At 55.3% G+C, this 22,839-nt stretch overlaps 8 protein-coding genes across 8 annotated transcripts; 5 read left to right on the plus strand and 3 right to left on the minus strand.

Moving 5' to 3' along the window:
• Positions 1 to 1,947: 1,947 nt before the first annotated feature.
• Positions 1,948 to 4,644, plus strand: IWZ02DRAFT_37716 (catalase-like domain-containing protein). The gene is made up of 2 exons (XM_066764931.1): positions 1,948 to 2,395; positions 2,446 to 4,644. Exons 1-2 carry the CDS (start codon positions 2,159 to 2,161, stop codon positions 4,438 to 4,440), a joined length of 2,232 nt encoding a protein of 743 aa, XP_066620785.1. The 5' UTR covers positions 1,948 to 2,158; the 3' UTR covers positions 4,441 to 4,644.
• On the minus strand, positions 4,591 to 5,894 carry IWZ02DRAFT_457158 (FRG1-like family protein). Its single transcript, XM_066767927.1, has 3 exons — positions 5,464 to 5,894; positions 5,353 to 5,414; positions 4,591 to 5,290 (listed from the first exon to the last, which is right to left on the minus strand). The coding sequence occupies exons 1-3, from the start codon at positions 5,791 to 5,793 to the stop codon at positions 4,834 to 4,836; spliced, it is 849 nt and encodes a 282-aa protein (XP_066620786.1). The 5' UTR covers positions 5,794 to 5,894; the 3' UTR covers positions 4,591 to 4,833.
• An 853-nt stretch (positions 5,895 to 6,747) lies between these two features.
• Positions 6,748 to 7,739, plus strand: IWZ02DRAFT_470821 (uncharacterized protein; the record flags this gene model as incomplete). The annotated part of the gene is made up of 4 exons (XM_066768826.1): positions 6,748 to 6,920; positions 6,957 to 7,308; positions 7,360 to 7,632; positions 7,704 to 7,739. 4 exons carry the CDS (start codon positions 6,748 to 6,750, stop codon positions 7,737 to 7,739), a joined length of 834 nt encoding a protein of 277 aa, XP_066620787.1.
• Positions 7,740 to 10,314: 2,575 nt separating this feature from the next.
• IWZ02DRAFT_457169 (major facilitator superfamily domain-containing protein) lies at positions 10,315 to 12,905 on the plus strand. The gene is made up of 6 exons (XM_066767928.1): positions 10,315 to 11,053; positions 11,104 to 11,429; positions 11,482 to 11,704; positions 11,763 to 12,166; positions 12,222 to 12,279; positions 12,337 to 12,905. The coding sequence occupies exons 1-6, from the start codon at positions 10,734 to 10,736 to the stop codon at positions 12,497 to 12,499; spliced, it is 1,494 nt and encodes a 497-aa protein (XP_066620788.1). The 5' UTR covers positions 10,315 to 10,733; the 3' UTR covers positions 12,500 to 12,905.
• Positions 12,906 to 13,607: 702 nt separating this feature from the next.
• IWZ02DRAFT_434988 (uncharacterized protein) lies at positions 13,608 to 15,440 on the minus strand (the record flags this gene model as incomplete). Its single annotated transcript, XM_066766411.1, has 2 exons — positions 13,608 to 14,812; positions 14,876 to 15,440. The coding sequence occupies 2 exons, from the start codon at positions 15,438 to 15,440 to the stop codon at positions 13,608 to 13,610; spliced, it is 1,770 nt and encodes a 589-aa protein (XP_066620789.1).
• Positions 15,441 to 16,364: 924 nt separating this feature from the next.
• Positions 16,365 to 17,803, minus strand: IWZ02DRAFT_37857 (wd40 repeat-containing protein). The gene is made up of 6 exons (XM_066764996.1): positions 17,585 to 17,803; positions 17,481 to 17,526; positions 17,343 to 17,423; positions 17,033 to 17,292; positions 16,482 to 16,977; positions 16,365 to 16,427 (listed from the first exon to the last, which is right to left on the minus strand). Exons 1-6 carry the CDS (start codon positions 17,720 to 17,722, stop codon positions 16,375 to 16,377), a joined length of 1,074 nt encoding a protein of 357 aa, XP_066620790.1. The 5' UTR covers positions 17,723 to 17,803; the 3' UTR covers positions 16,365 to 16,374.
• Positions 17,804 to 17,844: 41 nt separating this feature from the next.
• IWZ02DRAFT_37944 (BET3 family protein) lies at positions 17,845 to 19,026 on the plus strand. The gene is made up of 5 exons (XM_066765041.1): positions 17,845 to 18,067; positions 18,118 to 18,126; positions 18,182 to 18,401; positions 18,548 to 18,802; positions 18,852 to 19,026. The coding sequence occupies exons 1-5, from the start codon at positions 18,033 to 18,035 to the stop codon at positions 18,969 to 18,971; spliced, it is 639 nt and encodes a 212-aa protein (XP_066620791.1). The 5' UTR covers positions 17,845 to 18,032; the 3' UTR covers positions 18,972 to 19,026.
• Positions 19,027 to 19,932: 906 nt separating this feature from the next.
• On the plus strand, positions 19,933 to 22,444 carry IWZ02DRAFT_434991 (uncharacterized protein; the record flags this gene model as incomplete). The annotated part of the gene is made up of 5 exons (XM_066766412.1): positions 19,933 to 20,388; positions 20,440 to 20,576; positions 20,627 to 21,929; positions 21,979 to 22,248; positions 22,298 to 22,444. 5 exons carry the CDS (start codon positions 19,933 to 19,935, stop codon positions 22,442 to 22,444), a joined length of 2,313 nt encoding a protein of 770 aa, XP_066620792.1.
• Between the last annotated feature and the right edge of the window lie 395 nt (positions 22,445 to 22,839).

Genomic DNA, 22,839 nt, shown 5'->3' on the forward strand with positions numbered 1-22,839 from the left:
GAAGCCAGGAAGCACTCTCGAGAAAGGGGCTTGCCGGTCAATGATTGATTGACTCTGGTCATTGAGTTTGAGGGAGCCGTTGCTCGACGCTGGTCATGTCCCCCTCCCTGTAAAAGGGCAGCACAGTCATGTGTTGAAACGTCTTCTTTGCGTCATCAAGCTCAGGAACCGGCTGCAACCGACATGGCAAGCAGTATCCCAGAGATGGTGCCCGTTTGACCTGCTGACTTATCGCTTGCTACGATGCCATGGCCATTGCCGATGCACAAGACTCGTTGGCGGATTGATAGCACATCCTGGACTTACTTTGAGCCGAACGCTTGATCTCTGGGCCTCAACTTGGCGGCCGTTCTTTTTAGGATGCGATAATGGTTCGGACTTCAAGGACTCTGATTACTGTGAAAAGTTCCGTTCGTGGTTGAGGATGCAAGAGCAGCAAGATGCACCGTCCAAGGGATGCGGTTGAAGGATCATCACAGCCGCTCGGGAGTGTGGTCCTGGACCCTGCTGCTCATCAGCGCGTTGACGGGAGATGCCTGACTCGGGTCTCTTTCTAAAGGATCCCCGCCGAAAAAAACGAGAACCCAGTTTCGCATGGCATGATCTTGGACTCTCCTCTGAAATGCCGCAATTCGACAAAGCGAAGGCATAAGCTCTCACATGTCTCTGAGCAGAGTTTGTCTAGCAAGGGGGTTATTAGCTTCCGACAGCGTTGAGGGCAGCCTGTCCCCCGAAAATTGCCTGGCTGGCATTGTCTAACTGAGCCTCTTAACCGTCGGTTGGTGTTGGAAGTCGATTGCTATTATTCGCGCATGCAGCGCACATGCAATCTCGCAGTTGCCCAGGTAGATCTGCTGATTTGATGTGGCTCGCATGGATGGTTCTAGCGGGGAGAACGCAGCAGGGCAAAAGAAGCTTTGCAAACCTGCGCCTCCTTCCCAAAACGTCGCGCCCTTTCATCTTGGGTAGAGGTACCATGAATCTGCCTTTGGATTGGCCCAGCTGCGCGACGACGTCGTGTTTTTGCGACACGTCGAAAAAGCGACCGAAAAGGAATGGAAGTCCCGGAGGCGGTGTCAACCGCTGCAATTGGCTCAGTCTCGGGTCGTAAGTGATTTTCCCCGTGGTTTAGACTTGTTCTATTCGCTTTCGATGCCATTTTGACAATTTGGGCGCAAGGAGGCTGACACGGGCCAAAAGAGTTGGTGTCTTTGTCCATGACTGCGGTTCCAATGCTTGCGAGCGGGCCAGCGAGTTGAGGCCCAATGATGAGGGCCAGAAGTGGTTTTAGACAATGTGCAGGAGACTGGAAGATTGGGTGGTAGAGTCGCGTCTCGTAGGAGCGTACGAGTGCTCTCCATGTCCCTTCTCTCGGCGCGTTGTCGAGTGTTTGGGATCCAAGGGCATTGACGTCGGCAAGGATGTGCCGGGCGGTAGGGATGCTCTGGGGCCAGACGGCATCCAACAAGCGACAACGAGAAGGCGGGAGCTTGTTTTGCCAGAAAGAGCAGGAAGCGGAGAGAGGACGGATAGACGGCTTCAGATCATGCCATGACACTCGCCGGCCACTCGCACACGTCTCGGAGGACAGTGTGGGCACAGGACGACAATGGCGAGATGTTGTGGATGAAGAGTCGAGACGGCGAATCTTTCTCAGCGGCTGGTGGGCGGAGACACAGTGGTGGTGATCGACAGGCGAGGTGCGTCATAGACGGTAGTGGTGGGTGATGACGTTGATGTTATTCTTCGATGGCCTTCGCACAGGTACCTAGGTAGGTAGGTACATGTAGTATTGGATGTGGGCAACAACAAATGCCATCATCGCCTGCCGCTGACTGGATTTAGCAATCGCCCCCTTTTCATTGGCCGATGGCCAAGCACTGCACCCACTTCCCCAGGACAGTCAAGAGATCCAACGCGTGGCGTGCTCCGACGAACTGCAACCATGTCTGTCCAGCCTGAATAATCCTCATCATTGCTCAATTCATACGTCACCGCGACAACACCTGCCATCTTTATATTCCCGTCCGCTAACATGCCTAGACCCTCCCATAGCCAAGCGCATTCCACGTTATTCCTCGACACTCGCCTCTACTGCCATCATATCCGTCTTCCTTGAGATACCCCGTTCGAATTTCATTCTCCTTTCCACGACACCATGGCTTCCAACATTTTGACCTCCGGACTCGCCAGAGCAACTGGCAGCGCCTGCCCCATGGGCTTCGGTTCCAAGAACGCAGACCTTAGCCGCTCCACCAAGGATTATCACAACCAGAGCAACCGCATCACCTCGGACTGGGGCGTTAAGGAGAACAACACCGATGACTGGCTCAAGGTCTCTAACGAGGATAAGACTGGCCCCCAGCTTCTTGAGGATGGCTTCGCAAGAGAAAAGGTACGTCGCCTCTGCCAAGTGCTCCTGGGCACGGGTAACCCTTGCCACAGATCATGAAGTTCGACCACGAGAGAATCCCCGAGCGAGTTGTGCACGCAAGAGGTGCCGCCGCCTTCGGAAAGTTCAAGCTGTTTGAGAGCGCCGAGGACGTGACCTCTGCAGGAGTCCTGACCGACACCTCTCGGGAGACCGAAGTCTTCCTCAGATTCTCCACCGTCCTGGGCAGCAGGGGCAGCGCCGACACCGTCCGCGACGTGAGAGGATTCGCCCTCAAGTTCTACACCGAAGAGGGCAACTGGGACATTGTCGGCAACAACATCCCCGTCTTCTTCATCCAGGACGCCATCAAATTCCCCGACGTCATCCATGCCGGCAAGCCTGAGCCTCACAACGAAGTCCCACAGGCGCAGACCGCTCACAACAACTTTTGGGACTTTCAATTCCTGCACACCGAGGCCACTCACATGTTCATGTGGACACAATCTGACCGCGCCATTCCCCGATCCTACCGCATGATGCAGGGCTTCGGTGTCAACACCTACACCCTGACAAACAAGCAGGGCAAGAGGCACTTTGTCAAGTTCCACTTCACCCCCGAGCTCGGCGTACACTCATTCGTCTGGGACGAGGCCCTGAAGCTCGCAGGCCAGGATCCCGACTTCCACCGCAAGGATCTGTGGGAGGCCATCGAGGCCGGCCTGTACCCCAAGTGGAAGTTTGGCATCCAGACGATCCCCGAGGAAGACGAGCACAACTTCGAGTTTGACATTCTTGACGCCACAAAGGTCTGGCCGGAGGAGCTTGTGCCCATCAGGTACATTGGCGAGCTCGAGCTCAACCGCAACCCGGATGAGTACTTTACGCAAACGGAGCAGGTCGCCTTCTGCACGGCGCACGTGGTGCCGGGCATTGGCTTCTCGGACGACCCGCTGCTGCAGGGCCGCAACTTTTCCTACTTTGACACGCAGCTCTCGCGTCTGGGCGTCAACTGGCAAGAGTTGCCCATCAACCGGCCCATCTGCCCCGTCATGAACAACCACCGCGACGGCCAGGGCCGCCACACCATCACCAAGGGCACAGTCAACTACTGGCCCAATCGCTACAGCGCCGTGCCGCCTGCCAGCGCGGCCGAGGGCGCGTACCTCGACTTTCCCGAGAAGGTGGTTGGCTTGAAGCAGCGCCTGCGCAGCAAGAAGTTTCAGGAGCACTTCAACCAGGCGCAGCTCTTCTGGAACTCGCTGTCGGAGCCAGAGAAGGCGCACACGATTGCGTCGTTCTCGTTTGAGCTTGACCACTGCGACGACCCCACGGTCTACGAGCGCATGTGCGAGCGCCTGGCCGAAATCGACCTGGGCCTTGCGCAGCAGGTCGCCGAGGCAGTCGGAGGACCCATCCCGCAGTCGACCAAGCGCGCCAACCACGGCAAGAAGAGCAAGGGCCTTTCGCAGCTCGACTTTATACCCAAGGAGCCAACCATCAAGACGCGCCGCGTCGCCATCATCATCGCCGACGGCTTCGATCCCGTTGCTTACGCGGGCATCAAGGCCGCGCTGCAGGCCGCCCAGGCGCTTCCCTTCACCATTGCGCCGCGCCGCACGCCCATCTTCGCCGCCGGCGAGGACCGCTCGTCGGGCAAGGGTGTTAAGCCTGACCACAACCTCGAGGGCATGCGCAGCACCATGTTCGATAGCATCTTCATCCCCGGCGGCGCCGACAGCGTCGCTACGCTGCGCAAGAACGGCCGCGCGCTGCACTGGGTCCGCGAGGCGTTCGGCCATCTCAAGGCCATCGGTGCTGTCGGCGATGCCGTCGCCCTCGTCCGCGACGCCTGCGGTCTCCCCGGCCTCACCGTGTCATCGTCGGCTGACGTCGTAGACTCGTACGGCGTCGTCACGGCTGCCCAGACGCAACCCACCTCGTTCAAGGAGGCGTTCCAAATGGCAAAGGGCGCAAAAGAGTTTGTCGACGCTTACTTCTTCGCCATTTCGCAGCACAAGAACTTTGACCGCGAGTTGGCGGGCTTGAGCTCACAGGTTGCGTACTGAGGCCGTTGTTGTTGACGTTGTTGACTTCTGCGGAAAGGGATTTCTTGTTCGATATGCTCGTTTGCGTTTTGAGGGGGTTGTGAATGGCATTGCTCTGGCGCTTTCAATCAGCGACACGCCACACAGAATAAACTTTATTCAACATTGACATTTGGTCTCATTTGACCGTCGTGCTTGTGAGAATATGATGTAGCCCATACATATCCCTTCCCTTGGTTTGCTATGGAATGGCATCCGGAGAGGTCGTCTCTAGTTCCGCGACTTCATAAGTCTGATTTACTTTTCCGCGTTGATGCTCCCTCACACCAGTGGTGAACAGCCACTTCCACTATGAGATCCAAATCTTTTTGATCCAGTGTAGTCCCGTGGTCCCATCACACACCATACGTAGACCTACGCAAACTTGTCATGCTTACTCTTGGCCTTGAGGTCGAGCATACTCTCATGAAAGTTGCCCTCGCGCCTGGCCTTCTTGAGCTTCCTGACCTCATCATCATTCAGACGACGGCCGGCCAGCTCCTCGAGCTCCTTGCGCGAAATCTTCTCCTGGGCCTTCTGCTCCTTTTGCTTTTTCTGCCGCGGCTTGAAGCGCGCCTGCATGCGGATGCGCAGCGACGATGTGTAGTCGATTGTTTCGGTGTCACCGCGGAGCGTGTCCGTGGCTGCCGCGCTGGTCTTGGGTTTGGACGAGGCGTTGGTACTCGTGGTGGCGGCGACGAACTTGTCGCGCGGTGTTTGCAGCGCAAAGGTGCCTGGGTTGTCGGCGACGGGTATCAGGGTGAAGGTTTCTTCGGGCGAGATGGCTTCGCGGTGCGCAGAGAGGACGCCATATTTGTCGCAGCCGAGGTATCTGGGCGTTGTCAGTACTCAGCGGGCTGTAATGGTTGCATCTGCCTCGCTGCACGCACTCACTTGCCGTGATGCCCCTTGAAACTAAAGTTTTCCGTTCCGACTAGCCGTGTTGCTACCCACACCTGGCTCCAACTTAGCTTTGGATTCTTTTGCACGGTGTGGGAATGTTACCTGGCGGACATCGTGAGGCTCGGCCGTCAACGCGTCGCCTTCAATCATGTTTTCGACGGCGCTTGCAAACACTTTGCCATTGGCGTCGCTGGCAAGGAAGGACGGCGCTTCAGTAGGCAGGACGACGGTGACAGGCCCGGCAATGTCGCTAACGGCTTCGGCCGTCACCCACGAGTCGTCTTCTTCGTTGTCGTCATTGTTGGCATCGCTCGGTCTAGCCAGGGCCTTGGTGGAGAAGCCTTCAGTGGGGTCGTCATCATCGTCGGCGGCGGCTGCGCGCTTGCGCTTCTTCTTCGGCTTGTCACCCTTGAAGGTCAGCGGTTTGACCATGGCGCGGGCAGGCGGGTAGAGAGGTGAGAGATGGACACGAGAGAGGCGGTGAGGTGAAGCGACGGAACTGGCCTAATGCCTCTGCTCACTGTTTGTAGTAGGTAGCCGCGGGCCGTTGCGTCACTACCGCAGTGCACGGTCCCCTGTTGCCGCCCCAGCAGCTGTACTGAACGGTGGGACGACAAGTTCCCTCGTACATGCATGTCTCGCGGGCTGCGGCAATGCAGCAGAGGCCAACGGCGTGTATTTTTGTGCTGCCTCGTTTGATCAGCCCATGGGGTGCTGTCGACTGTGTTGCCCTTCTCCACTCTGATCGGAGACTTATAAAATTAACCAGGTGCGGATCCAACGGTTGATGTAATATTTCTTTTGATGACACACGGTGGACAGCACTGCTCGTCAAGAGTGATTGGGCACAGGGACTACGACAGTCGGGGATGCGGGACGCGGCCAGAGCTCAGCATGCATACGCCTGCAAGGGGCAGACGGGTTCTCAGGCACAATCCATGTCGCCAGCTTTCTGTGCGGCCCAAGAAGTCAAGGCCGCGATTCAACGCGGTCGAATTGAAGGAATTGACTGTGCGGGCGATGACTGTCGGGTATCGAGCCATCGTCGCAAATGTGCCGGCTGCCGTTTGTGAGTGGCCGAAGGTGAAACACTTCACTCATGCCCGCAGCGCGGCGGGTGGCATTGGCGCACGTGACTGCGCGAGCAGGCTTCGACGCGTCCGACACGTCGCCCTGCCTCTCGGCCAATCCCATGTCTCCCATCACACGCCCTCGGCCGCTTTCGTGGCCCTTCTCCCCATCTTGACTTGCTTCTCTCAGCCTTGCCCTGTTGCCTGAGGTTGTCGCTGCCGTGCTATATTAACCACCGCCCATCCGACCTGTCCGCCCTCGTGGCCGCGTTGCCGTGCCGCCAGCCCTCCACTCAGCCATCAACCACTGCCCATCATGTTCACCTACGGCCGGAAACCCCATGCTGGCAGCTTCTCAAAGCACAGAGTTGCCAAGGATTCGACCAAGCAGAAGAGGTCTTTCAAGGACTCATCCTTCTTTGCCTCGCGTTGCGTCGAAAAGCAAATAGCCAAACCCACCACTTCACCTTCGTCCGCTCATACCAGTCCGTGAGTAGCTCGCAGCTCGTCTCTGCATCGGAAGAGTACTGATGACCAGCTCAGACCACTCACCTCGCCCATCATCACCATCTCCATCGGACGCAGCCAGCGCCTCTTCGCTGCCCACGAAGACGTCCTCTGCCACTCGCCCTTCTTCCACGATGCCTGCCGAACACAATTCTTCGAGTCGACCACCCGACGCATCGAGCTGCCCGACGAGGAACCAGAAATCTTCAGCTCCGTTCTCGAATACTTGTACAAGGGTGACTACTACCCGCGGCTGCAGCACGACAGGAAACGCAGCACTTGGTACTTGGAAGACGGGTTCCAGGCGGGAGCGGCCGAGTCGACCGTCTTCATAAATGGGGTTGCGATTCTCAAAGACAGCGTCATCTATGTACGTGTTTGTGGAATCATCCAGGCTCGACTATCGCTGACGATTACGTAGTGTGCCGCTGAGCGCTATGGCCTGCAAGAGCTCAAGCGCCTGGCCCTCAAAAAACAGGGTCTCCAGTCGGGTATCCAGTGCAGCACCATTCTGTCCTCGGCGCGCTTTGCGTACGCCAACACCCCCGACAATGATAGCAACCTGCGCGCCCATTACCTCGCCTTGATCATCCGCAGCAGGCACACGTTCAAGCGCAGTGGCACAATGCAGAGTGAGATGGAGGCAGGCGGCAAGCTCTGGTTCGACTTGTTCGTTTCCATGGTCAATCACATGGTATGCATGAATCTGCTTGTGATAATGTTTGTCGTATGTGCTTTGCTGACGCGTCTCTGTTGCCTGTCTAGGACGACCTTGCATCTTCCAAAAGAACGCGTTACTAAGCAGCCACCATTACACTCCACGAGGCTGCCCCGGTTGCTCCATGCCAATGGTCCTGGACGCGCACCCCTTTCATGACCTCGATTTTCACTTTGCACTTGCCTTTTGAACCCCATCTCCTAGCCCAAGTCTCCTATCTCATCACAATTTGATATGTACCCATACGCTGTAACGATACTTATACCCCCGACCAGCTGGCTGCTGCTCCGTCAACCCGCTCAGCCCAGCCCAGCTCACTACTACGACAACTGGCGTTCTAGGGTTGGATTCTCGTGTCTTTTTCTGAAAAACTTCATCTTCTTTTTTTTCTGCCAGTTTGCTGTTACATCTTTTCCATTGAGCGAATTGATATTGGTCTGCCCTCTGCTTTGTCCATTTCGGCTTGAGATTGCTGATCTCCCCTCCTTGCCTGCTATTTACTTGGAGGTTTTTCTTTGGCTTGGCGACTGATCGTTTCACTTGGTCTCCAGAGACCAACGCGTCCCCACTCATGCGCCAAACTGAAAGAAAAAAAAAAGATGAAAAGGAAAAAAAAGAGAAATTGGTTAGATTGCTGGATGGGATCATAATATTGGGACAGACTGGCCATAAAACATGGTATACGAGAGAGAAAGGAGGGGGAAAATTGCGTCGGGGCTGGCTTGAACCGGACTGAGTCATTCGTCTTTGGACAGTCTCAACTTGTGTCATTTTGGATCAGTGAGAAGGCTGTGTACTGATATTTTGATGCGGAATTGCTTGTGCCATGCCCCATGTTTGTCCTGTCATTCGTGCAAACATAACAATCCATTATTCGATGCTCTCTCCCATGCGTTGACATAAGCCTGGGGGACAGTGTACAAAGCTGCAGCATTCTTTCGGTCTGTGGCAATACTTGTTGAAGTAAAGAGCAAGCCTGGGGACGTTAGAGGAATAATCTTGATATTTGACGGGCAGGTTCCGGAGTGTGGTGGACGGGCCGCGATGAGCATCGAGTTTCGCACAGATGGATTCCACATCGCGGATGTAAGGTTGAAGCATCTTCTTCATCACCACCATCGTCCTCGTTGCCTCAAGTGAGGGGAAAAAAACTTGCAGACCAGGTCGATGTTGTGCTGGGCTGATGTTTGAGACTTGGCGCTCTATTCCCATGTCCTCGCTTCCTCTCCTGTAGTCCTCATGTGGCTTCCAACAGCATTGCAGATCGAGCGTCAATGTTCGTCCGCCGAGCTCGTTCAAAGAAGCGTCATGGCGCGTACAATTTGCAAGGCAGCCAACGGTAGAGCTGGGCTGAGATGACCGGCGAGACAAGATCGCACTGGATTGCCGTCCAGGAGCCTTCCAGCAGCTGCCCGAGGGCTCTTTCAAATCTTCCGCCTTCTCATACTCGAAGCCCCCGTTAGTCTGCGGTGCCAAACTCGGACATAATTCGATTCGAATAAGACTGCATTGGTGCGTAAACTGCCAACAAGATTCACACAAATGATAATAGTCTGCTGACCAAGATCTCACCCCAACCGGACAAGATTCCGCGTCGGCTTGGAGACAGAGGCCTTGCCAACTTATACACTGTCTCCGCGGTCAACGAGCAAGACCGGCGTAGTGGGAGCCAGTGCACTGCTGGTGGCATGTCGGCACACGTGTTGTGTTGGTTGGGAAACAACTTCCTTCGACAGCAGTAAAGTCTCACACGTTCCGCAGGAGACCGACATATTTCTATTCACGGGGGACTTTGTGTTGAAAATCAAAACACGCAATGTTCGCGCAGACGGATGCGGATGTCGGGAAGGGACCGAAAATTTGAAGCGGACTGTCGTCGTTCCAATCACTGCCTTTGGACGCAAATACCTTCCAGGTTTGGGACAATTCTTCCGAGCAAGCCATTGGACCTGTATTGTCGCCTGCAAGTTTCTCAGGGCGCCTCAAGGTCTTTGGACAGGTCCAAACAGCCGTGAAAGCTTGAATGCAGTGGGCCGCGTCAATGGCGGCGGCACCAAGAACGCCGAAAAAAGAAATCACAAAACAAGGCCATATTCGCTGGCTCGGCAGTGAAGTTTCCGGTGGCATGTCAACTTTTTCTGTCGAAGGCAACGAATCGGAGTCGAACAAGTGAATGCTTTTAGACCTCTCTTGCCTTTTTAACGTGGTGGAAGAAGCGTTGACAAAAAGATGGTACAGGGATGAAAGTAAAGAACCGTCATCTCGTTGCTGATTTCCGAATTGCTTTCAATGCCAGTCATTCTCGATGATTGTCAAGCAAAGGCAGGCGCTTTCAATCAGTGGACATTCTGCAAAAGAGTGGCCTTTCACCGGTTGCCTGAGGAGTTCCGCAACAAAGTCCGATGGGATTGGGCAGCCAGCAGTCACAGTCGCAGATGTTCCGAGAATTGTCTTCGGCAATCATTGCTGAATTCCACTGAGGGGCGAAAAGGTGTGGACAGAGACAAACGCCCTGGAGTTGCAGAACACAAGCAGAGTCGACGTTGATGTGAGGTGAGTAAGGTTCCTCGGGCGGAGAGCGGCGAAAGGCGACAACGAAGCGAGGGTTGAAGTGCACGGGCCATCGCGGCAGACCGTCGACCTCCACTGGCGGTTTTTCTTTCAACCGTTGCCAACGCCAAAAGGTGCTGCCAATACTGCCGCTTCGACAACTTCGTCCTCCATTTGGCCAGCTGCAGAAAGACAAAACGAAACAAATCCCTGGACAATCTGCCGCCTCCGGACGTCTCGTGGACTGACAAGCATCTTTGCAAGTGGCATCATCGGCAACCTAGCAATGTAGCCGGCGGCGGGGTTTCCTTGGGATCGCCCTGCACCCTGCACAAAATGTGGACCGTAGGGCATCGCCGTTGATTTCCAATTTTCTCCTCTGTCGTTTCTCGCTTCTTTGACAACCTCACATGCTCCCAAAAAGTGAAGACCACGTCCGCACCGCTGTTGAGAGAGGAAGTGAGAGTTGCACTCTGTGAGAGTAAGAGCAAGGGATATTCGCCATCCGAGGCAGTGCCGTCTTGTAAATGACTGCACCATCTTCCAACACCCACTTGGGACCCCGACCAATCGAAGAGCCGCCTTACCATGGATCCACATCGATCAGCGGTGGTTGTCTCTACCCCCAGTCCTCCGAAGAGGCTCACGAAGCATCCAAGGAAAAGAATCTGAACGACGACCGGGAATGGACTCCTCACCCATCAGTCGAGGATGGATTTGACAAAGATGAGACTCAGCCCCATCCCGAGGGTCCATCTGATCAAGTTCCTTACCCCGAAGGCGGGCTAAGAGCTTGGCTGGTGGTAGCTGGGTCGTTTAGCGGCATGACGGCAGGGTTTGGCTTGATGTGCGTTTGTGGCCTCATCGTCGTGGCATCCAGAAACTAACTCATCCCAGGAACAGCGTGGGCATCTTCCAAGCCTACCTCGCCACCAACGAGCTCAGCGAGTACAGCGAGTCTACCATTGGCTGGATCTTCAGTCTCTACACCTTCCTCGCCTTCTTCTGTGGCCTTTTGATCGGACCATTCTTTGATGTTCACGGGCCCCAATCGCTCATTCTGGGGGGCAACATTCTGCTTGTCGCATCCATGTTTTTGTTGTCCGTGTGCCATGCATACTATCAATTCTTGCTCGTCTTCGGCGTCATGGCTGGCGCTGGGACGGCCCTCATCTTCACCCCGAGCATGGGATCTATCGCGCACTTCTTTTGCGCCCGCCGCGGCAAGTAATGCCCTCGCCCATGTTCACAAGATTGCTAACATCCATTTTGCAGGCATCGCCACTGGAATGGCTGCGGCCGGTGGAAGCATTGGGGGCGTCATCTTCCCATTGATGCTTCAGAGCCTCTTCCCAAAAGTAGGCTTCCCTTGGGCTTGTAGATATCTTGGTTTCATTTTCCTCTTTCTGTGCATAGTCGACCAGCTCCTCATTCGCTCGCGGCTGCCCCCAAAGCCCGGCTCCACCATTTGGCCTGACTTTACTATTCTGCGAGACCCGTTCGTTCTCCCTGTCCAGCCCTCTGCCATCTGACTCTCTCCTTCTGACGCTCTCTAGATCGTTCGCGCTCGTCACAGTCGGCACCTTTTGTATGGAATGGGGCCTCTTCATCCCGATCACGTACCTCGCATCCTTTGCGCTTGACAGCGGCGCCTTTACCGAGACTTTCTCGTACCAGCTGATTGCAATATTGAATGCCGGCAGTTGTATCGGGCGCTGGGGTCCCGGCTACATCGCCGACCATGTAGGCCGCTTCAACTGCCAAATTTGTGCTCTGGTGCTGTGCCTAGTGACCAACGTAGGACTATGGCTACCAGCTTCGCTAATGACGCCGATGGGCGCCGAGGATCACGAGAGCCGCAAAGCCGCGATCAAGGGTGTCACGATTGTCTTTGGCTTTCTGTTTGGTATTGCCAGCGGGTCGAATATTTCCCTGACGCCAGTCTGCGTCGGTCAGCTATGTAAGTACTCGTCATCGACTGAGCAGATAGTTTCACACGCTGACCACGCTCGTAGGCGACACTGAAGATTATGGCAAATACTATACTTGTTGCTACACAATCGTCAGTGTTGGGTTAGTCATATCTTCGGCCTCTTGGGCTAGGGAACGTCTGCTAACCTGAAGCAATAGCACCTTGACGGGCATTCCCATCGCAGGCGCATTGATCAAGACCGCCGACAACAGATACTGGGCCGTTGTCATCTTTACGGCGGCGACATACGCCGTGGCGCTGGCTTCGTTTGTGACCGCGCGCGTACTGAAAACGGGCTGGAAGCTAAGGAGCAAGTATTAAGTTACACAATGACAAAGCGAAAGAGCAAGCGAGTGTTGGTTAAATTGAGCGATCGGGACGAGCATGACGACGCGAAACGTTGACGACCCAAATAACTACCTAGATTGACATGATAGACGAAATCTTGGCATTATTAGAATAGCATTGGCGCATGCACCGGACAAGCACAGGCAAGGCGCACGGGTAAAAATTGGCTTTTGTTATTTTCGGTCTTCACTACATAGACAACTGGATTGGAACAATTAATCAATAATACTTGAGGAAACATAGTGGACAAAGTGAGCAGGAGGGGGGGACACTGGCAACATAAGTATCTATGCTTTCCTTCTTAAGGAGAACTATTGAGAAACCCTCAACCATGCGCATCAGGCCTATTGCAACAAGGTACACTAGACAAAGAATTTAACGACAGCATCAAATTTCGGAAATGCTCGCTTACCTCAGCTACATAATCCCCTCTGGCCTCAGACGGCAACATTCGATCGCCTGACGGTGACGCAACCACAGTAGACAGAACCTGTAGCATTCACCACTAAAGCAAGGAAGGCGAGAGGCATGTCAGTAATGATGAAATTCTGCTTTAGGTGTCTTGTCAGCTTGCCGGAGCTAGTTCTTGTGAAGGTATTTTTCTGAACGATCCACCGCGTTATGCCCATGCAAGCGCACGACTGCCACCACCACCACCACCAATGTCGTTTCTTTTTCGTCTGTCTAATCGCGACGCAAGCGATGGGAAAGGAAAGACTGGCTCGAAGAAGAGACAGAACGAGAGGGACATCCATAAGACAGGAAGAAAAGGAAGGAGACGTGAAGGAGCGAGGGAGTGACAATGTACCAAAAGCAGCCAGACAAAAAGCTGAGCGCTAGTCTCAGTGGCACCTAGATACGGTGACGGTTGATGGAAAGCGAGAGGAAAAACACGCCCTGGTATTCCCAACTCCAAGCGCCACATGTCATTCATTTCAACCTCATGCGCCGCGCCCCGCTGGTCCACACCGTCAATCGAGCGACAAGACCAAGCTCGCCTCGAATTGACGGTTCGAAAGTTAGAAATGGGACCCGTAATTCCGTCTCCCCGGTCCCCTTCCTCACTGTCCTACCACTCCGCCTACCGATATGCCGGATGAACGTCCTCCGGCTTGAGCCCGCTGATGCGCATACGCTGCGCAATCCATTCGCCAGGACTATTCTCTCTCTCTGAAAACAACGGGTAGCGGCCGGCCTCGCCCACTCGGCCGACGCCGCCGTACCACTTCCGCTCCGCAGGGTGAACGAACATGTTGTTGCGCATGCCCAGGCCAGTTCCAACGCTGGCAGAGCGCTGGAGCTGCAGCGGAGGGTGCTGGTGTGAATGGAATAGCTGCTGGCGGAGGGATTGCAGGTGTTCTTTTTGGTGAGGACGTGGAAATGCAGGATACAGGTGGGGATGAGGGCGGGGCGAAGGGTACCCGTAGTAAGGACGAAAGCCGGGGGGTGGAGAGACGTGATTGAATTGGGGTCGCGGCCATGGACGCGGCGACGGCGAGATTTCAAGAATGTAGCTGATGCCGTCTTCTGTGACATAGCTAGGGGGGCGACTCGGTTCGGCCTCTCGTTGCTGCCGGCGCCAGTCACCTGGTGATCGCGACGCCATTCTGCTGCTATGTGCGCTCATGCGGCCGAACCCTCTTTCCCCGCTGCTTTCATTTCCCCATAGTCGACCGAATCGTCCTTGTTGTTGCAGAGGCTGCGACTGCAAGTACCCCTGCTCGTGCGGCAGTGATCCGATGTGAGGTGTGGACGATGCTGACACGGGGAGGGATATGGCGAGCGAGTTTGGCAAGGGTGGAGGAGAGGAGACGCGCTGCCAGTGCAAGAGATTTGGATTGAGTGGAACGCTCGTGCGCCAGACTCCGTAGCTAGGAGGGGGAGGACGTGGATAAGGGCGAGAAAAGTTGGGGGGAGGGATGCTCAATGCAGGGCTGACAGAGGGGCGCGGTGTTGCGGGCGCACTGTATGTTTGGCGTGCCAGTGGCGGAGAACATGACCGTTCTGTAGACAATCTACCGGGCGCGCTTGGGCCGGCAGCTGTAGTGACGTCTGCAGCAAAATCTTCATCGCGGGCGAGATGAACCCGTATAGGCGTACTTGGATTGAAAGAGGGCGGGTCGACGGGTTCAGGGATATTGCGGATGTGGCGGCGGGAGGACGACGAGTGGAGACGGCGGGTCAACATGCAAAGGCGAATTGAGCTATGGCTAAACACTATGGTGGCAGCCATAATCAACAGGATAAACCCAATGTGGAGTTCTCTAGGGACAGGGCGGGTTAGGCCTATCGAGAGGTCTACTTGCAGTCAGCACTGGTTCAGCAAACAAGCATTGAAATGCTACACACAGAGCGAGGCTACAGCGATAAGAAATATCCCGCTGCAGATGATCAGAGCCACTTTTTGCCGCCTGGGCGATATTCGAATGCCACAACAGCGTTTCTTCTTGTTGCGTCTCCTCGTTTTGCGCGTCTTCCTTGGACTTTGTCTTGCCTCTTTCTGAGCCTCGCTCGGCATCGGCGGCGCCTCGAGATCCACATGCTCGATTGACAGTCGTCGACCAACTCGAGCCGTTGGCGGAATACGTGGAGAATTCCCGTCCCGCTGCTGCAGCACTGCCGGTTGGTGGGGTACAATCGGCCATGCGGAACCGTTGGAGTCGGCAGAAGAGCGGGGGCCAGACTCGTGTGTCGCGCGCGTCTTCGAAACCGCTGTTCGTCTTGTTCGCTGAAAAGGATTCCATTTACATAGCAACCTGGACCTTGTATGTGTAGAAGAAGCTGAAGACGATATTGGGGGTGGTAGAGCGTATATGGATTCCGAGTCGCCATTCTCAAGAAGTGACCGAACTCTCTCTTGTATCCTGGGAGACGTCGTAGATGGATCATCTGGCAAAGGCGACCTTGGAGGCATTGTGACGGCGTGCGCTCATTGATTGCTGGCGGATCGATCCGACCTTTTGAGAAATACCTGCTGGTAACAGAGAAATGGCAGTTAGGACAGGAATTAATCAGGAAAAAAAGACTTGCACGTTAGGGAGTGGTTCTTTTTCTAACATATAAAGTCCGTGGCACACGATTGGCCTCGCCACGTGTATAAGTTTCCTTGTCGATGCACAGTAGCAGCCGTCCCAGCGGATTTGGCGCTGCGGGCCAGCCTGATAGGTTACCAGGCGACGTCAAAAGTGTGGGGGCCAATGGTTGCGCAACGACTCAGGGTCTTCCGAGTTCAAGTTAGCAACATGACAACCGGCATCTAGCTGTCGCCCGAATCCATGGGTGTGGCGACGCAGGGCGGCCTCGAGGTTTCAAGCAGGAAGGACGACTGTGGCGACTGGTACAACGCAAAGAAAAATCGAAAGACGGAAGCAAAAGAGTAATGGGATCCACAATTGCTTGCAGCAAAGATGAGCAGCTTGCGAAACTTGACACGGCCAATGCGGGCCAACGAATTGACGCGCCTGTCCTGTCGCGTTGGCAAAGTGTGGGCGAAGGCATGCATGGGAAACCAATCGCGAACGACAGACGCCTCTTGAAACCCAAGCGACACTGAGCCGCTGCAGCCCTGCGGAAGGGCTTTTTTGAGCGCCGCCGAACTGGACGCCCACCGATACTTACATTTCTACTTTTCCGATTCCCTCTCTTCTTCCACGTCTGGCACTGCATCGCGCACTTGTCCTCAGGCCGTCATAATCCTCCGCACGATGCGCACTCTTTTCAAGCGAACGAGCGTGGACCAAGCCCATGCGCATTGACTGACGACGTAATCCTCTGGCAAAATGGGTTTTCAACGCTGTCGCACCTAGAGCCTCACGCTGTCGGCGGCTAGCGAGCAGCAGGTTTTGCATTCATTTGCCCAGCTCCCCAAGCAAAAGTGTCCCATCGGATGAGGCAGATACCACTATTACTGGTCAGTATGGTATATCGAGCAACGTCCATTCGTCAGGTCACTTACGAATCGGTTCCTCACTAGGCGAAAACCGGGCATCGTTGACAGCGCCCTTGTGTCCTGGGAGTTTGAACAGAATCTTGCCGCTATTGGCGTCCCAAATCACAACGCTGCGGTCCCCTGATCCTGCCACAATCTTTTGGCCCTTGTAATCCCAGCTTGCCTTGAGCAGGTTCTTCTCCATTCCAGTCGGCGCGCCATCATAGGTCTTGACATGTCGATCGGTTGGGGCGAATGGTCGGATATCCCAGGTCCGGACGGTCGAATCATGGGAATTGGATAGCAGTGTCAGCGAATCCGGGGAGACTTGCAATGAAGTGATGGTATCGGTGTGCCCAATTAACGAGTAGGCAACAGTCTTCTTGCGCATGTCCCACACCTTGATGTCGTTGTCTATGCCACCAGTGTATAGTTCGTTGCCAGCCTCTGCGATTGCCATGGCTGTGACGGGAAACTCGGTCTCAATGTAATCGACGGCTGCCTTTTGACGAGGGTCCCAGATCTGCGTCGTCCGTTAGCTTCTGCGTGGTGTACTGATAGCAATTGAGATTCCCTACCCCAATGGTTCCGTCATCAGATCCACTGACAAGCATTTCCTCACCACGCTTGCTGACATCCATGCAGTTGATTACTTCCTCGTGTCCGACATGCCTCCGTATCCTCTGGCCTGTCTCAAGGTCCCAGCTGGCCAGCATCATGTCAGCCGAGGCGGAGTAGAGTACGTGCGAGTCGCGAGACCAGTGCAAGTCGAGCACAGCGCCTTTATGTCCGCTCAAGATACCGTAATTTTCGCACTGTCCGTAGGTCCTCCAAAGCACTTGTGTCGTTAGCAAGCAGATTAGATTGAGAGCAAGGCGATTCACTCACAGATGTTGCGGTCCATGGATCCAGACGCTATGTGCTGGCCAGTAGGATCAAATCTGGCGGCAAACACCTCCCCCGAGTGTCCTGCGCAAAACAATACGTTAGGCGTGCGCGTCATTATCGATGTTGTGAGCTACTTGCCGGTTAGCTCCATGATGGGAGCTTGCAGTCCGCTTGTACGCGATACCTAGGCCCATGACATCAGCCATGCTCAGTGCAGTGCGCTGCGCTGCGCGAGTGCCTACTGCTTGTATAAGGGCACCATTCTGTGCTGTGCCATTGGCGAGAGCAACTTGGTCGCCCAATTCTGCGTCGGAGCGCTGCCTCTTGACAAGTTGGTTCGAGCCGAAGGAATCGGCAGCAGGGCGTTTTTCGGATGACATGGCGGCGAGGACGTGGGGTCACGGTGAAGGTCAAAGAGCCAGGGCAAGCAAGATTTTTGGTGTTGTTGTCTGGATGCGGGCGAAGGTTTCGGGATCGACCGACTCTGACGACACGCAGTCGAGCCAGCTCCAAGCCCGCCCGCCGCGCCCCCCGGCCCCTACAGCCAAAATCAACGACATCTCCTCTCTCAACCCACCAAACCGCAAAAGGACCTCTTTGTGACCGCCAAATCTTGATGCGCTAAGCTACGCGCACTCGTATCCTCCGCGACCATCGAGCAGGCGCAACTTGGGCGTCCACGCGCGCCCCATGGCATCCACCAAGGCCGCCCGTTTGGGCGAAGAGTGAGCTTCCTGGCCAATTGATAGAGATCTGCCAAGCTAATCTCTCGCAGGGTCTGGAAGTAAGTAAGTCTGTGGCGCAAGGGACACTTCAGTGGCTCTAATTGTACACAAAAGAACCCGTGTGGACAAGGTCAACGCCGAGCTTGTCACCCTCACCTACGGCACCATTGTCGCGCAGCTGTGCAAGGACTTTGACAGCGATTACGTCGAAGTGAATAGACAACTGGACAAGATGGGCTACAACATTGGGCTGCGTTTGGTGGAAGATTTCCTCGCAAAGTCCAACACAACGTCGTGTTCCAACTTTCGAGAGGTTGCCGAAATGATATCCAAGGTGGGCATCTCAGTTTGGATCATATATTGCACAGCCATTGCCAAAGTTTGCTGGTCTGGGCGGTTTCACTTCGCCATGGCGTGCGTGTGGCCGCAGCCATGAGGACGACGAAGCGCTCGTGACATTGGCTTTCTCACATTCACAAGAGCACCCTCATCGACTCTGCCCGAACTGTTGGAGCTTTCGTGCCAGCTAATGTGGGCTGCAAGGTTGGCTTCAAAATATTCCTGAACATCACACCTACCGTCTCAAACTGGACGAGCGACAATAAGCAATTCTCGCTCATGCTGGACGAGAACCCGCTGGCAGATTTTGTCGAATTGCCCGACGACGGGCGGGCACAGGACGAGCTGTGGTACTCAAACATACTCTGCGGCGTGTTGCGCGGCGCATTGGAGATGGTAAGTTGGACCATAAGGCTCAAGACGACGTAGCTAAGCGGAAACTTAGGTTGGGATGCAAGTCGAGGCGCATTTTGTCAGTGATGTGCTGCGGGGAAACGACTCGACTGAGATGAGAATCACGCTGGTGCGGTTCATCGAGGACGAGCTGCCGCCAGACGACGAGTAATCTGGGGGGCAATGATGCTGCATAGCAGAGAACCCTGGCGGCGTGGAGCATGGGAATCCTGGGCAGGCAGATGGTGATAGTCACGTGACATGTCTTATTTGAATATGAATCAACAGCACCGCAGCGTGGTCTGATGGGCAGCGAGTGCGAGAGGCGGTTTGGGTGAATTGCGGCGGGCAGAGACGGGGTGGTGGTCGTGTGGCTCAGGGGGCTGGGGATGGTTGAGGTGGCCCCGTGACCTGGGAGCATCTGGATCCAAGGAATCCAATCTGAGGTCGCGCGCCCCGAAGCCATCCATTTGCTCTGCTTTGCACCTCCATCGTCCGCTAAGCTTCCCAAGGTTGCGACCTGTTTGTTACTCTCTACGCATCCTCCTCCTCCTCCTCCTCCTCCTCCTTTGCTTTGCCGCCGCCCGTCTGCAGGTGCTGCTGTTGCGCCCCTCGCTACCGACAGCCATTAGATTGCGCGCAAATCGCCCGATACCTCGACACATCCTGGAACACCACCACCACAGCGACCCTCCCGCCCTCTCCATCATCACCGCCGCCGCGCCGCCGCCGCCGTGATCGCCCAACTAAGCTGCACTGCACACCCAGAGCCGCCCGCGCACGGCTGCCACCACCCGCACGACTCCAGCAATCCTCTCGAGTCCTTCTACCTCTGTCGCGGTCCTCGGCCGTCGGCGTCGACCCGAAGCTCTGCCAGCGCTGCGCGCGACCTCGCCTCTGCCGACCACACCTTCCACCACCCAACTTTACTGCCCTTTCCGCCTCCATCAACCCGGCTCGCCCTCTCATGCCGGAGCCTTGCATCCTCGACCTCTGAGGCGGCTTTCTTGACTGCTTTGCCCGGCGTTTCCCCATCCCTGCGAAACCGCTGACGCTCCTCGACGCGACTCTTACGGCATCGCTTCTGGCCGCCTCAACGATTGACGACGCCCATGATGAACCAACCTCCAAACATGGTCACCATGAACAGCCAAGGAGGGCCCGTTGGCGGCACTCCGCTCATGAACAATGGCGGCACTCCGCTTGCAAATAACGGCGTGGCGCGCGGTCCCAGTGACCCGCAGACGCTGCTGAACACGTACATTTACGACTATTTCCTAAAAAACCACCATTGGGATCTGGCCCGCCAGGTCAAAAACGAGCTACATCCCAACATCAAGCCTGGGACTGGCCCCAAACCAAGTCCAGGCCGGCGCGATGTCAACGGAGTCGACGATGCCATGGATACGGACAGCAAAGACGATCTTCACAAATGCCCGGACGATTTGCCGCAGGCCGCGGTGCCCAGCGATGCGACCGAAAACTCGTTTCTTTTTGACTGGTGGAGTCAATTTTGGGATATTTTCAATGCTCACCGTCAGAGGCAACCGGGGAACAAGACCTCGGTGCAATATCTCCAGCACCAAAGAGTAAGTCCTCGCCCGTCATTCAAAAGTGGTTTGATACTGACTCGGATGCAGCAACAAGCGCACATGCGACACGAGAACCAGCAGCGTATTCTAATGACCAACGGCCCTCGGCCCTACCAGAACATGATAGGCATGCCCGCCAATCTTGCGGAAATGCAAAAACGAGCAATGCACGGCAGGGGCCCAATGTGAGCTCTAGTCGCGCGTGGCAACGAATCAAGCACTGACTTTTGCCTAGGAGCGCGCAGCAATTCCAACAGATGAAGAATCAGCAGATGATGCAAAACCAGCAAATGCAGCGAGATGGCTCGCAGATGGACATGAACAACCGTCCCCAATCCCCCGTCTCTGCGGAAAATGCGCCATCACCTAACAAACGCCCGCGTCTCGACAATGGCATCAACAATCAGCCCATGGCTCCTGGCGCGAGGACTCAGGGCATGCAGCCTCAGCAGATGGGAGCAACAGCTGCTACAGCCGCGCAGACCAATCAAATGCTCATTGCAAATGGAATGGATCCCAATAACATGACAGCTCAGCAGTTCAATGCTTTCCAGAGCCAGACCCCGAATGTGCAGGCGAAGAATCTTCAGGTATACTCTCAAAATCTCGCTTTGCAATATAAAGCAGCGCTTAATGACACTCAATTGGCAAAGGACATGAATAACGCCGGCATGCAAAACTCGCCAATGGGTCAACAAAGCGCAGATAATCAGGACTTCTTTCCGGGTGCTCAAGCTCGCGTCCAACAAGTTGCGCCAGGTCAGCAGGCTGGCGGCAATCACGCGCTCCAGGATTACCAGATGCAACTGATGCTCCTGGAACAACAAAACAAGAAGAGGCTCTTGATGGCGCGTCAAGAGCAGGACAACATTACTCAGCACCCTGGTCAAGGCCCCGTCGGCCAACCTGGCTTCCCGCCGGCCATGTCGCCTCAGGGTAGCAGAGCCGGTCCCTCGCCGAACCCCAATGAACAGATGAAGCGCGGGACTCCTAAGTTGGGACAGGCCGGCCTGCCTGGCTCGCCCATGCCTGATGGGACGATGCCGCAAAATCGGAGTTCACCCATGCCGAATGGGTTCGACCAGGGACAGATGCCGCCAGGAATGCCACCGCACTTTTACCCACAACAGATGGGAGCAAATGGCATGATGAGACCTCCGAGCTCACATCCCGGTTTCCCTCCAGGCCAGCAGATGACGCCGCAACAAATGGAAATCTTCCAACGCGGCGGTGGCCGCATGCAAAATGGAATGTGGCAGGGACCTCCGCAAATGATGCAGCAGGCTCAGCAGCCTGGACAACAGCAGCAACCCCAGCCAGGGGCAGGTCCTCAGCCCACCCAACAGCAGCCTCCGCCAATGGGCACCCCTCAGCAGCGAAGTCAGCAGATGCCACCTCCGCCTGCCCCAGCTCAAGGCGCTGAGAACGGCCGCACCCAACCATCCTCTCCTGCAACCCAGTCGAATGCTCCTCCGACCCCGTCCCAAGCCAACAAACCTAATCCGAAGAAGACCAAAAAGGCCGATGAGAAGAAACCTGTAAGTCGAGGCTGTGAGCCCGGTTTTGATGCATTCTAAAACTTTACAGGCTCCGCCAAAAGCCCAACCTGCCAAGAAGGGATCCACAACGGGTGCTACGCCAGCTTCGGAAGCTGAACCGCCAACTCCAACGCCCAGTACGCCCATAACGCCAAGACATTCAAAGTCGTTTAGTAACAAGCCTGTAGCAGCACAACAACCCTCCAACCAGCCTGCGCAACAGCAACCAGCAGCTCCCTCAAACCCATCGCAACCCATGGCCCAGCCAGTCGACCTCAACCCATCTGGTCCCTTTGGAGACCTCGGAAACACGGGCGATGTAAGTCGAAAATCTTTCTTGATAAACCATCAAATCTAATGACGTGCAGATGAATTTGGACTTTGCCGGCCTCGATAACACCGATGTTCTGGAAAGCTTCGACTTCGACAACTTTCTTCACAGCAATGAAGACAGTGGCCCCTTTTTTGAACCCAATTTTCTTGGAGGCGACGGCGACAACGACGGCGGACTCTGAAATAACATTCCCAACTACCATACTTTCTAAATCCCGAAGACGGTTGAGGTAACCCTTTAGCCTGGCCCCAAGGGACCAACCGAATAGCCGCCACAGCTACGGGTTGTTACGGCGTCGAGCGCAGGTAACTGTACTGCCACTCGCCCGAGGCGGGTCTGTACATGTCAAGCCCGAATCCGAGACAGCCGGTCAATGTTCTTGTTTCAGACACGAGTACATTATATTTATGCAGGAGGACATGGACAGATGTGGGCTTCTATACGATACTTATTGCTTTTTCCTTTGTTCCTGTTTTCTTTTTTCCAATCCAACATTAAGAGGATCGAGGGAGCGGAGTACTTTGAATCTCTGACCTCGCTTCCCATCGTGCAGGTTGGACTCTGGATTTTGTCATA

Source organism: Phyllosticta citriasiana, assembly GCF_038021145.1.
Source record: "Phyllosticta citriasiana strain CBS 120426 chromosome Unknown IWZ02scaffold_10, whole genome shotgun sequence".
Taxonomy (NCBI): domain Eukaryota; kingdom Fungi; phylum Ascomycota; class Dothideomycetes; order Botryosphaeriales; family Phyllostictaceae; genus Phyllosticta; species Phyllosticta citriasiana.